We start from the raw sequence: 13,445 nt of genomic DNA, 5'->3' as shown, positions 1-13,445 counted from the left end.
CCCCCCCCCCCCCCCCCGGCAGCACACACACCCCCCCCCCCACTGTCACTGCACGTGCTCCTAGGGCCCCTCTCAGGTCCAGGAATCCCTCTCGCCTCCCCTGTGGTGGGTGCCATGCCGGAGGGGGGGGCTGCCATCACATGTGCGCCTCCTCTCCTGCTGCTGCCCCTCACTGTAGCCTCACTGGGGGTGGGGGATGGGGCTGCCCCTTGCCCAGCGTGGGGCAAGAGCAGTGACTGCGGGCAGGGGGGGTGGTTGTACTGGTGGAGGGTCCCACCGGAAAATGAAAGGGTCTGAGGGGGAAGGGCAGCCTGCCCGGGCAGTAGTTGCGGGGGGGGCACTAGGACCCTGCGGTGGCAGTTAATGCAGGCAGGCAGCATGGAGCTTCAGGGGAGAGACACAGAAGGGAGGTGCACGGGGGGCGGGGGCAGCAAAAGGGGGCCAGCCCACACTCAGGTGGGCCCGGGGGGGAGACCAGGCCCCGAACATTCGTGGAGCCGGGCCCCCGGATCCTCAATATTGCTGGAGCCAGGAGGAGGAGTCAGACAGGGAGAGAGTGCTCCATTTTCTTGCCAGTAGCTACTGCACTTTTTCTTACCGGTCCTCCGTACCAGCCCGTACCGGCTTGCTTTCACCTCTGCCGAGAGCCCTTATCCCTGAGCTCATCTCCCCATCCAGTAGAGACGCGGAGGCAGAGCTGGGCATCGGGTTTGCTGCAATATCTATAAATCGATGTGGCGGCTCCGGCTCGATCCCTTTAAAAGCTGTGGACACAGGGTCCCATTGGCCTGCCTCTCCACTCACTCATCTGCCCTGAGGCACTGCTGAGGGACAGGAGGGGGCGGCCATTACCCTGGTTATGGCTAGCCTGCTGCCCCAAGGCGCATCCTGTGGACAAAGAGGAAGTGCTGAGGGGAATTCCTGACTGCCCTGTGCCCCTTGCCTATCCCTGATTACCCTTGGCTGGGAAGTGATGGCCCTGGGCAAATGCAAAGCATTAGGTCAGAGCTGAGCTGTGCTGGCTGATAAGTAGCTGGTCCTGACTGCTGTGGTAAGAGAACAGGTTCCCGAAATCTGCCCTGCTGGTGGGGATAGTTTCGTGGCTTGCTGCTCTGTGTACTCTGGCGCTGGGAAGCGCTGCAGACAGCAGAGCCCAGGGTGCTCCACTTGGAAACAGATGCAATTCCCTGTCTCACTGCTGCAATGTGCTATTCCCATCCTCAGTTACGCTGCGGGAGGAGACAGCATTTGGAGGGTTAAAACAGGGATCAGGGCTGAGGTTTTGGTGTCAGCGGTGTGATTTACTCAGCCCAGATAGTAGCCATTCTATAAAATCGGCTGACCTCTGCTCAGACCAGGCTGGTAGGGCCCATCCAGCTTTGGAACCGACCCAAGAACAGGGGTTCAGATGAGAGGATCTGGCAGGGCCGTAGCAACAAAGAACGTGGCCCCCTCCGAACGTGGCCCCCTCCGAACGTATGTCTGGGCGGGGCCCCTTACAATGCAGAAACTGGAATGCGGTATTTATTTTGCCACTTTTAGGGGCCCCCTTCCTTGCGGGGCCCCCTCCGGTCGGAGGGTACGGAGGGCGCTCGCTACGCCTCTGGGATCTGGGCTTGCCCCGTTCTTCCTTCCCTTAGTTATATTAACCTGGCTCTCCGCAATGCCTTCCTGGTGAGAATCTCAAAGCACTTTACAAATTGACAAAATTAGTTAATAACCAGTGACTCCCTGGCTTCTTCGTGAGCTGCTGGGTGGAGACAGGCTATGGTTTTGACCTTTTATAGCTTAGTACCCAAGATGTAAGAGAGACTGGTTCTCTTCCCAGTGCAGCTGTAATCAATATGGTATGCTCAAGTTGGAGCACCTATATAAGGGAGTTGCTGGCAGGGCATGCTCCTTGCAGCCTTCTTAGTTCTGAAATTCACTCCCTATCTTTGGTCTTCCAGAGCCCATATTTAAAGGGGCACTACAATATTTTTTTTTTAAAATTGGCTTTACATTCTTTTTGGCTTCTTTCTCAGGCCTTTTTTATCCCTCATAGTCTGTTTAGTTTTCTTAATTTTTTCCCCTTACTTGTTTTAATATATTTTTAACCAAAAACACCTTATCTAGTTTGGTTGGAGGATCTTTTTTGGAATGTCTGAGCGCTTAGAACACCCTCCTTTAATTAAGGTGCATTTTTAAGACTTCTTTTCTCCAGAGATTCTGCTAGTCATTTGGAGTTAGATAGTTGTAACCAACAGCGCGTTTACTGTCGTCATGACTAAAACTCCCTTTGCTTTCAGTCTCGTGAGATGTTAAACTTAATTTTTTTTTTCACTTGCCATAGTTTTCTAGGGTAGAGAAGTCCTGAATTTCCTGTTTTTGCTTTTTGTTTTAAGCAAAGAAACGCAGGCAAAGAAACTGAATGAAAATCCTTTCAGGCCACCTTCAAAGGTTGTAAAGAAGCCAAACAAGGGCTCCAAGGCCAATTTTGTTCTGTTTTGCATTACCTTTAACTCTCCAGAGAGCCTTTTCAGAGGTGTTTGGGTACAAGCAAAGTTTAGGTGAAGGGACATTTGAATGACACTGTTGAAAGGCTTAATAAAAAATTTTGCAGGTAGGACAGTACCTTGTGAATGGTCAATTATGTATTTTGCATTAATTTAATAAATTTCTGATGTAAAGTACCCATCATAGCTTCTGGACGCTGAAGTAATACTGTATAAACTGAAATAATTATATAAAACACTTTATTAATAAATATCTAGCTCATATGTAATGCTTTCCCTTAGCAGATCTCAAAACACTTTACAGAGGACATCAGTATCATTAATCACCCATTTTACAGATGGGGAGGCACAAAGCAGCAAAGTGACTTGCCCAAGGTCACCCAGTAGTAGAGTCAGGAATAAAATCCAGATCTCCTGAGCCCCACACCTGTGCTCTATCCCCTGGGCCACACTGCCTCTGTAAAAGCCATGCCACTTCTTTAACTCATATCTACCAATCTGCCAATTAGCCTGTGTATGATGCACCATGTGCATTCCTCAGTCTTTTTACTGTAAAGTCGTGACATTTTATTTATACACTCCGTTTCTATTTTGAACTCTTCTTCATGGGACTGGACTCATGTATGTATTACACCCATAACTCAACTTTGTTTAGCCTCTCCCACTTCATACAGGCTTTGTCATTTCAGCTCTGCTGTGCACTGAGGCCCCACTTTGAGATCAGAGTTAGAACCTCGTTCCTAGCTTGTTAGTGTGGATACATCACAGGTGAAACATTCAGCCTTCAAAAAGAGCGGAGCTCGCCAAAATCTTTTCATCCATTCCCCCCTCCCCCACCCCCAATGAAAAATGACACTTGGAAGAAAACCAAAACTTTTGAGAGATTTTCATTGTTTTCCTCAAACACTTTCATGTGATCCTTTGACACCTCCTCTCTCTCTCTCCCACTCCCCCCCCGAAACAAGTTTACCTTTTAACTTAGACATTTATTTCACTTCAGTTTGGGGGATTTCCTCCCTTTTCTTCCCTCCCTCCCTTTTTTCAGTGGAAGAAAGTGGGAGTGGAACAGGAGTGAGGGAAGGAAAAAAGGGGTAAAGGAAAGCCAAAGAAATGAACTGAAACAAATCTGTGAATCAATTTTTGTGTGGTCAAAAAACTCAAAACTCCCGTGGGGGTGGGGAGAATCCATTTTGTTCTACGTCTTTCCTGAGAAATGGTCACCGCTTGAGCGTGTTTACGATGTGGAGTGAGGGCAATCTGGGAGGGCTGCCCTCTGCTGTCCCCACCAAGCCTGCTATTGGCGAACGCAATGAGTGAACAACGTGCCAATGAACGGTGCCTGTCTTGGTGCCCTGTGCCCCTGTCCAAAGAAGGCACAGAGTTGCCAACTTGCAAGCTACTTGCCCAGGGACAACGCTCTCTGCCTACACCAGTGGGCTCTGGACTCCACTGGGACCCAACCTGTGCGTCCTCATGAATTTTAGGCCCTCTTAAAAAGGGGAATGAAACAACTGAAAATTCATGTGACCCACCAGGGGCTCCCCACCCTCCATTGATGGGCAGGGGGGTGCTGAATAGCTGGGAGGAGAACGGCTGTGACCAAGTCCAGCAGTGCTACTTCTGCCAACAGTCCCAGGAGAGGCAAAACCTGGGACTGCTACTAATTCTCCTTCTGGCCCAGCACTGGGCAAGCCGCTGGAATTCTCTGGGGCAGATTCTCAGCTGGCATAAATTGCCTCAGCTCTGAGAATTGATAGCAGCTGAGGATCTGGTGCTCTGAGCCATGACTTACCCATCTGTCAGTGAGCTATTTACCTGCTGGACAGGAGTTCTCTGCAGGTGCTGCGGAAGCACGCAGCCATGATCAGAACTGAAATGACCTCTTCAGGCTGGCCACTGATGCTGCATGTAACTCTTTTGTGTTTCCCTGAGCTTGGCGTGTGACACTAGCCCGTCCAGTTTCACTTCCTGGTTCTCCTGCACTAGCTGTTGTGCTAGAAAGTGTCGCACACCCCTTGCTGGGGATTCCCGAAACTTATCAGCCTGCATTGTGCCTCTCCGTTTAGTGACATGGGGGGGTCTCTACAGGGCCGGCTGTAGGATTTTTGCCGCCCAAAGCTAAAACAATTTTGGCTGCCCCCCCCCCCCTTTTTTTTTTTACCCCCCCCCCCCCCCCCCCCCACCTCCCCCCCCCCCCTGCCTCGGAGGGAGGGGGAGAAGCGGTGCCTGCGCCGTTGCCACTTGGAGTCTCCCCCTCCCTCCCAGGTTTGAGAGCGGAGGTGAGCTAGGGCGGCCGGGGCACATTTTTAGGGGCGGCATTCTGGCGCCGGCCATGCCGCCACTAAAAATGTGCCGCCCCAAGCACCAGCTTGTTTTGCTGGTGCCTAGAGCCGGCCCTGGGTCTCTAGCCTAAACTGGGGACCAATCTCCTTTCCATAGGCTATGCCATCCCAGATCAGGCCACTGGGCCGTCCAGCCTCACGTTTCCTGCTCCTAAGAGGAAGGGCTATCGTAACACTCCTAGCTGCTGGGCGTAGCAAGGGCGTAGCAATACTGGCATTCAGGGGGCTGGATCTGCGGTAGTGGGGGAGAACATAGCTGGAGAACCTGAAAGGAGCAGGTAACTAGTGCTGCCTCTTGGAGAAACACAGGGCCAAGCAAACGCCCGCTAGAACAGGCTAGGTGAGTGCTGTCACAAGGCTCCCACCTTCCAATCTTTTTCTGTCCGGGGCTGAGTGGTGGTTTCTGAAGTGACCAGTACCGCGCTCGGTCTCGGCAAGAGCCGCTGCGTCCGCTTTTGTGCCGATAAGTAGCCTAGTGCTTTGTTTGCTTGTTCAGACGGTGTGCAGGGGTTGCCTGGCAGCGCTTTTATCTGGTAGTGGGGCTAGGAGGGGGGAGTTGGCAGGTGGAGGGATTGTTCCTGTTCCTGCCTTGCCCCAGGGCTGTCGGACGCCAGCTGTCTGCAGCTCTTCTCTCTGCTTCCCCAGAGGCAGCTGTAGCTACCACATCCCACCTGCAGGGAGCGGGACAGGAGCTTGCCTAGGGATTAGCTTGTGGGAGGCACGACGTAACCCTCACCCTGACTTGATTGGCTCCCTACTCGGAGGGTGACACAGGCTGCTTATAACCTACCTAAACCAACGCACTTGGGTCTAATGAGCATCTTGCTTTGGCCCTTGGGCTTGGATCCAAGTCAGAATCGGAGCTATCAGTGCAGCTGGGCCCTCCCTGTTCAGTGCTAGTGGGTGGCTGCCAGGGTTAGTAAGTTCCTCCTGGAACCGTATGGCCCCAGCCACTATCCAGCAGAGTCAAGCCCAGCTCTGGGGGCAGAGGGGAGCAGAGAGCCAGTCCCAGGGCTGTGTGGCGTAGGCTGTGTGCAGTGAAGTTGAAGCCGTGTCATTCCCAGGGAATTCTGCGCCTAAAAATGATGCACACAATATTTTAAAATTCTGCAAAACTTTATTTGTCAATAAAATGTGGCTCCAGCATGGCAGTGGGGAGCACAGGCCACTGAATGCATTGAGGCGGGAGATCACCCTGAAGCCCCCACCTCCTCCTGTACAGGGTCTTGGCTGTGAGGCTGCACCTGACCCTGACACAGTGCAAGGGCCAGGCCTGCCCCAGAACACTCTGGGGTCCTGCCCCTCTGCGCCAGGCGCACCAGGTGTGGCTGGGCAGGCTCAGCCCAGCAGGATCCAAGTGTGGAGGGGCTTAGTGGGGGGGGGGGGGGGCGGAATCCAGGTGTGGGGTGAGAGGTTTCTGGGTGCGGGCAGCTCAGTGGGAGATCTGGATGCACAGGGGCTCGGGTGCAGGGGCAACGGGGCTCAGCGGGGGGGAGGGTCTGGGTGTGGGGGGCTCGGTGGTGGGGTTCAGGTGTAGGGGGGTAGGGCTTGTCAAGGTGAGGGTTCGATGGGCCTACTTAACAGGGGAGCCTTAGCTGCTGCCAAGTGGATGCCGCATGCCTGCTCCCCCCCCCATGATCCCCCCACCCCCCCCCCCCCCCCCCCCCCGTTCTCCCCCCCCCCCCCAGCCCCACCGCGGGCACTCTGTTGCACAGAAAACAGGAAGGCTCCCAGCACACACAAGGGGAACACGACTGCCCCTAGGACCCAGGAGGCTGCGTTCAGCTGCAGGGAGCCATTGACGCAGCCTCCTTCAGCTGGGTAGCTCTGCGCTTGCAGAAATGAGGTGGGGGGGGGCAGCAGCATGTAATCCTGTGTGCCCCCCATGCCTCGCCTCTGGGGGAGACAATGGCTCCCCAAAAACTTCACCCATGGTCCTCTTCTCCCCCCCCCCCCCCCCCCCCCGCCCCCCCGTTTTTTTGCAGGGAAGCCCAGGAATTCTGCGGGGTGGGGGTGTTTTCTGTGGGTGCACGGTCATGCAGAATCCCCCCAGGAGTAATATTAGAGAGAGACGGTGGGTGAGGTTGTCTTTTATTGGACCAGCTTCTGTTGTCCAGCTTGAGGATCAGCTCTGTGTGGCTCGAAAGCTCGTCTCTCACCAACCGAAGTTGGTCCAATAAAAGATCTCACCTCCCCCTGCCTTTTCTCTCTGGGTGTTACATGGTCCTATCGTTGCCATCCTGCCTGCGCGCCCCTGGGGAGGCAGCGTGGCGGTGATGAAGTGTAAGGGGGCTGTTGGGGTTTTTGGCTGACCCTTTCCCAATACAAAAAGAAAGGGGAAGGGATGAAGAAAAATCAGGGCCCGTCCGCCGTGTGAGCTGGCGCTGCCTGAGGCAGCGTGGGGTAGGGCAGAGTTAAGTCACTAAGTCCGGTATTTTTGTCAAGTGTCCATCGCGCAACATGGTGGTGCTGCCCCCTGCCTGGGACAGGGCCTGGGCCGTGTGAGGAACAGGCTGTGAACTTCCCTTACGTCCCAGAGACACGGGTTGTGGTGGTCCCTGTGGCCACAGGGCGGGGCCCCTGTTCCTTTGACCTTTTCCCCCTATCTTTCTTATCGTTGCTGTTTAATAAATTGGAATTGGTTTGAACTTAATGTAGTGATCAGTGGGTCAGGGAAGTGGCCGGTGTGGAGGGAGTGGGGACACCCAAGCCCCTGTCCTAGATTGGGGGTTGAGCCCCCCAGGAGTTGTGGGCCCAGCCTTGTCGGGGTTTTGGACTCTGACGCACGGGAGGGAGGAAGAGGAGCCCTGGAGGTCAGGCAGGCCTCTGGGTAAAGGGAGTGGGAGTGAGGTCTCAGATCCTTTCACTAGCCAATGCCACTGGGGTAGTGCAGAAGCCAGGAAAGTGCCCCACAGTAGCGGGACCATTTCCCCACTTAGCTCAGGAAGCAGGCGGTGCTGGGCTGGCTCTTGTCTCCCAGTTGTGCTTATGGGAAGGGGTTGCTGGCTGTGTATCTGGGACACTGCTTGCGTTGCTGTTGCAGGCTTGCTGCAGGACAGAGTGCCATTGACCACCCCCCCCCCTCCCCCAGGGTGGGGGTTGTTTTTTTTAAGGGAGAGACTTGTCCCAATGGAATCCTGCTGAGGGCTGAGCTGGCAGGCTGGAGGTGCTCAGATACCAGGGTGATGGGCCTGGGCAAGCCAGCTCTTCTGTAGCATGGGGGCAGGTCCATCAGCCCCTCCCAATGCGCTGTGCTCACCTGCCTGCCCTGAAGGCAAAGCTACTCGCGTACTCTGTGGAGGTCACAGGCTGGGGGGGACTGGTCCTGCCTGGGTCCGTGTCTTCCAGCTAACTGTCCTTCCCCTCCAGAAATTATTTGTGGCGAGTGAGACGCCCTGCAAGCGACTCTGATGAAGCAACCTGGGGCCCCCGTCTGTACCTGATGGGCATCAGGCTGCCCTGGAGATGTAAACCACTCCCAAAGGGAAGCAGTGGGAGCCTCCTCTCTGGAGACCCTTCCTATAAGCATGGGTGTCATGTAGGGGGAAGCCCTGCCCAGCCTGGAGGTGGGAAAGGGACTAGCAATGACTTGCCTGGACTCTTCCCTTGCCAGCTGCTGCCAGATCCTCCTAGAAGGCAGAAAATGCTCTTGGAGACTCTCTGGATGAGGGCCTTGGGGCCACCAAGCAGCAGCAGAGGACCATGGTGACGGTGTCTCCTCCCAGTGCATGGATGGTGCCTCCTCCCAGTAGGAGGCTGGTCCCCACGGACTGTGAGCCCAAGGAGAAGGGGCGGGAGCATTGGGAAGCAGCAGTGCTCCCGGATTCCCATCGCTGCCTTGTCTCTTTTCAGCTGTTGAGCCGGCACCGGGCATGGGCGCTGGCATGTGGGGAGCAGGAATACTGGACCTTGGAGGGGGACTGTGCCCCCTGTGCGGAGTGTCCCCCCGGAGAGGAGCCGGATAGGGTAAGCCATTCTACCGGCTACTTAGCAAGGGGCTGCTGGGCAGCAGCTTGAGCAGCAGTATTGCCCGGGGATGGGATGGGGGTGTCTGTCCTGCCCAGCCCTTGATGCAATCAGGAAGCGCATGGCTCCGCAGATTGCCCTGGGAGGGTGGGGTGGAGATTAAAGCCCTTTCACTGATTCAGACCCAGCCCAGTACAAACCAGGGGTTGGCGATGGGTGGCCTCTGTGCGGTGGGCTGCTGGAGCACTTCAGTCCCAGTTAGCGCTGGTTGGTAGCCTGAGCAGAGAGGCTGTGGGTGGAACGGGCCATGGGGACTGATCTCTCCCTGCAGCTCAGAGAAGAGACCCGTTGGCGCAGAGAGGAGCTTGCTGCGCCATAGGGGTGGCCGACGGTGCCAGCTCCCCTCCTGACTCCCTCTCCGTTTCTTCTCCTGTAGAAGTGCGGCTCTGGGCAAGGCCTAGGCATGACCTGTCGAGCCTGCTCTCGGGGCACCTTCTCAGCCAGCCATGGCACGGCGCCTTGCTTGCCTCAGACCGCCTGTGAGGCCAGGAAGAGGGTCCACGCCAGCCCTGGGACAGCCACAGCAGACAGCCAGTGTGGAGGCTGCATGCCAGGGTAACTTTTGCTTTGTGGCTTGTCCTCATGTGGGCAGTGCAGTGGGGATGGGAGTCGGGCCCGTGCACAGAGCTGGGTGGCATCTGCAAATTGAGGGTCCCAATTCTTGCCAGCCTCCCAGGGGGTAACCGTGTGTGTAAGGACTTCAAAAACGCTACAGTGGACAGGGCCCGAATCCAGCAGCTTTTGTGGATCTGGCTCTGAGCTGTTGGGCATAAGGAGTGGTTAGTGAGGGCCCGTCTGCAGGGTGTTATTAGATCGAAGACGAGCTAGCAGGGCTGGCGTAGCCCTGTCGAGTGGGAACGCTTCTGGCTGCCTGGCAACCTCAGTGCACCGTGGACAGCAAATATCCAAGCTGCTGAGCAGGAAGGCGGTTGCCTGTGAGTGGTCGCGTGAGTCACTAGAAGGCACTTGGCTCAGCTCCTCCAAGCCGGTATCCTTCAGGCAAGAGGGAGGAGAGAAACTCCCTAGTTTAGTCCTCTCTTGCTCCGGGCTACTGACTAGCTCCAGAGTGGGTGAGTCTGGCCCATGCAAATCCAGTGAGTCAAAGAGATTTGGTGAAGGGGTGATGAGCATACACCTTCCTTTCCCTGTTGGGGGAAACTGTCTTGCACTTTGCTCTGAAAATGCTTTCCAAGCACTGTATAAACTAGCTAGAGATGGCTTTGCCCCACCACTAAATGCAGCCACTTCTGGGGTGGAACGTGGCAGATGCTTAGCAGTGCAGAGTAGGAAAGATGGCGTGCAGGGAATGTAACCTGTGTCCACTGTAGTCAGGCTTTGTCTGAGCTGGAATTTGTAGCAGCTGCCCCCGTCCCCAGAGAACGCCTGTGGGCTGTTTAACTGCCAGCCGTGGCCTCAATCTGTGTTCGGTTCTTTGCTAACCTCTTTGCTCTTGGCAGGTTTTACAGCCCTGAAGGAGAGACGGACCCAACAGCCGAATGCCTGCCATGCTCCTCTGCTCCCAAAGGCATGCCGGGCTGCCCAGGTTAGTGTAAACGGCGAGAGGGGAACGGACACCACAGCCGTCACGCTCGGCGTTACCATGGGTCAGGGCCAAAAGGGAGGACGATCTCCTTTTGGGAGCCTCTGCTGCCCACTGAGACTGTCTCCGTGCAGTTCAGGGAGACAGAATTCGAATCACTACACGCATGGCCAGTCCTCTGCCCTGCTGGACCTGTGATCACCCAGGGCAGCCCTGCCGCTGCGCAATCGCAGACCCAGCAGCTTAAGTTCCCTCTAAGCTGCGCGGCCATCAAGGGGCCTGGAGAGGAGAGAGGTAGGGGGTGGGCGGGGAGCAAGTTGGGGCGTGCCAGGCTGCGGCGGGGAGAGGCACCGCAGCCCCGGCCTCACCCTAGCACCCTGAACTCCTCACCCCAGAGCCTGCACCCCCAGCTGGAGCCCTCACCCCCTGCACCGCAACCCTCTGCCCCAGCCCTGAGTCCCCTCCCACACTCCAAAGCCCTCGCCCCACCCCCACCACACATCACCTCCATATTGGTGCACATAACACAATTCATTCCGCCCATGGATCTAAAAAATTAGAGGGAACGCTGGCCAGCAGGCGCAGCTGGAGATGGTGGGAGTCAGAGAAGGGGGAACCCATCCGGACAGGGGACCAGTCCTATCTGGACTGTAATACCTTTCTCTGCCTGTCTAGCAGAGACCAGGTGTGCTGCCAGGAAAGGAGAATGCCCATGATCTCCCAGAGAAGGGGGGAGCCTCCTTTAGGGGCAGATGACCACGTGTCCCGCCCTCTCAGGCAGAAGGGACAGTTCTTGGGTGGGGAGAAGAGTTGCACAGGCAGACCCTGGATCTATTTCACCCACCCCTGCTCTGGAAAACAAGGAAAGTGACCGCACCCAATCAGTGAAAAGAGAAGCACGGAGGGGTTTTAAAGAGCAGGACAAAAGAGCATCTGAAACCTAAACCACCACTGAGGTGGGATCCCCCCAGGAGCCAGAGCAGTGCAAGTGCAGATCCCCACCGATCCCTGATGTGGTCTGCTGACCTGCTGGCCCTGGCCAGCAGCTTGTCTGTTGGCCACTCGGGTAGAAAAAGCCCAACCTCTTGGCTCTGAGAATTGCCTGGCAGCTGGGGATGGCAGGGACTCCAGCATGCTCTCGGTCGCTCCGTTTGACTTGCACATTCTTTGAGCTATTTCAGTCCCACGGCGATTTATGCCTCCCCAGTAATGTATTTATAAAGCACTCTTTGTGCCAACGCTTCATTAAAGCACTTCGGCAGGTGCAATGCAGAATTCGCTAAAGGAGAAACTGCCTCAAATCCAATTGTTCTTCTGCAGACCTCTTGTGCCAGGGGGTTCTGATTGACACGTGAAGGGGCGGGATTGGAGTCCCGCTTTAAGTGCAGATCTTCACCTGCAGAGTCGCTGCCAACGCCTCTGGAGTTAGAGAAAGAGCGCTCCATGTGAGCGCCTTAGGCTAGGCATTGTCTCGTGTTCGGAGTTTGCACAGGGCCTAGCCCAGCAAAGCTCTGGCCTCTAGGCGCTGTTGTAATATAAACAATGTGTTAAAGCAGGAGATCCCTGTAATGCAGCCACTTCTAGGGCGCAGCGCCTCAGCTATTGTCACAGCGCGCAGCAACGCCATTGCTGGGGACAGGAAAGGGGAGAACACCATGACTGACAGGACCTGCAAGGGGAATTTATGTAGATGGGGATTTAGTTAGTGGGGCTGGTAACTATAATGGTAAAAACTCATAACTGCAGACACACGTCTGGTCATGTGGATTGCCTGTTTGTACCACCCAAGCCTACACGGTGTGCACAGTCAGGGCCAGGTGTGCATGAACCACATATCTGCCCAGTTGCATCCCAGGCATGTGAGTGCCACCCACGTACACCAGGGCCACGCATTCCAGGTGTTCGGTGGTGAGCTAGCTAGCTAGACATCTCCACATCCTCCTGCTAGGGCTATCACTGCAGTGCAAGCTCCTCTCTCGGGGGCAGACCCTCCCCACCCGCGATGAGACTGCCAGAGTTCAGGTCTGGGGGCATGCGGGGTTCATTGCAGGGGGTCACGTGGGGCTGGCTGGAAGGAAACGAACCCCGTCTGTAAAGTGTGATTCACGGGCGGACTCACCTGCGGCCAGGCTAGCCTGACACTCCCGGAGGCGCTGGTTTGGAGCCCTGCAGTGGGTTAGGCCTGTAACAACCTAGATCCTGAATGGCCGCAAAAGCTCCCAGGGCACAAGAATAGGGCGCTTGGCCCCTTGTCCTTGCCCACAGTGTCTAGAACCTAGTTGGAAACCTGGCTCATCCCTACAGGGTATCCACCCACCCGCAGGGTGGAGGATGGTGAAGCCGGGGCGCTGCTGCCGTATGCGTAGGAGGGCTGGGGGTGGGGTCCCTGTAGCCAGTAAGTGCTTTGGAGAGGTCCTGGCTAAGGGAACTGGATGGAAAAAGCAGGGGAGATGGCCTGGTGGGGATTCCTCTGCCTACCTGCCGCAGCCCAGCCGGTTCAGCTGTGCGGTCTGATCCTGGTGTCCCTCTGGAACGGTCACACCAAGGACGGGAGTGGAGGTGTCTCTGAATAGGTTCCCCAGCCATGAACGGATCCCCCGTCTCCCTCCCACTTGGTGTGAGCAGGATGTGCATTTCGGAGGAGAACTGGCCCACGTCTTTCTGTGGTTTGGGATCGCTTCTCCCCTGTCCTGCTGTAATGGCGCTAACAGGAGCTGCTTTCCCATCCCTCCACTAGTGACCACACCAGCTCTGTTCCAGCTGTGGGCGCATCAGAAATCGAATCCTTGGCTGGGGATCAGTATCACCCAGGGGCTGTGTGACGCTATGACTACACTAGCACTTCTGTTGGCAAAACTTTTGTCGGTCAGGGGCGTGAAAAATACACCCCGTGTGTCTGCGGGAGAGCTCTTACCACGACCTGGCTGCGGCTCTTTGGCCCCTGCGGCACTGCCGGAAGCTGGAGCCAGAGCAGGCAGCTGTGGGAAGCTGCAGACCCTCCATGTGCCCGGGGCGGGGACATGGGCCGGGGGCTGCTCTCAG

General features: G+C 56.1%; 1 protein-coding gene across 4 annotated transcripts in view; it reads left to right on the top strand.

The window, feature by feature from the left end:
- The window catches only part of RELT (RELT TNF receptor), a 78,417-nt gene that overhangs the window by 42,348 nt on the left and 22,624 nt on the right, over nucleotides 1-13,445 (top strand). For all 4 annotated transcript variants that reach the window (XM_026651695.2, XM_026651692.2, XM_026651693.2 and 1 more), the window contains exons 3-5: nucleotides 8,690-8,803; nucleotides 9,240-9,418; nucleotides 10,321-10,406. In XM_026651695.2, coding sequence (XP_026507480.1) covers nucleotides 8,690-8,803; nucleotides 9,240-9,418; nucleotides 10,321-10,406 — 379 coding nt within the window. The remainder of the gene's footprint in view (nucleotides 1-8,689; nucleotides 8,804-9,239; nucleotides 9,419-10,320; nucleotides 10,407-13,445) is intronic.

Source organism: Terrapene carolina, unplaced genomic scaffold (genome assembly GCF_002925995.2).
Source record: "Terrapene carolina triunguis isolate 2854851 unplaced genomic scaffold, T_m_triunguis-2.0 Scaffold97, whole genome shotgun sequence".
Lineage (NCBI taxonomy): Eukaryota > Metazoa > Chordata > Testudines > Emydidae > Terrapene > Terrapene triunguis.
This window is presented reverse-complemented; position numbering and strand designations above follow the sequence as displayed.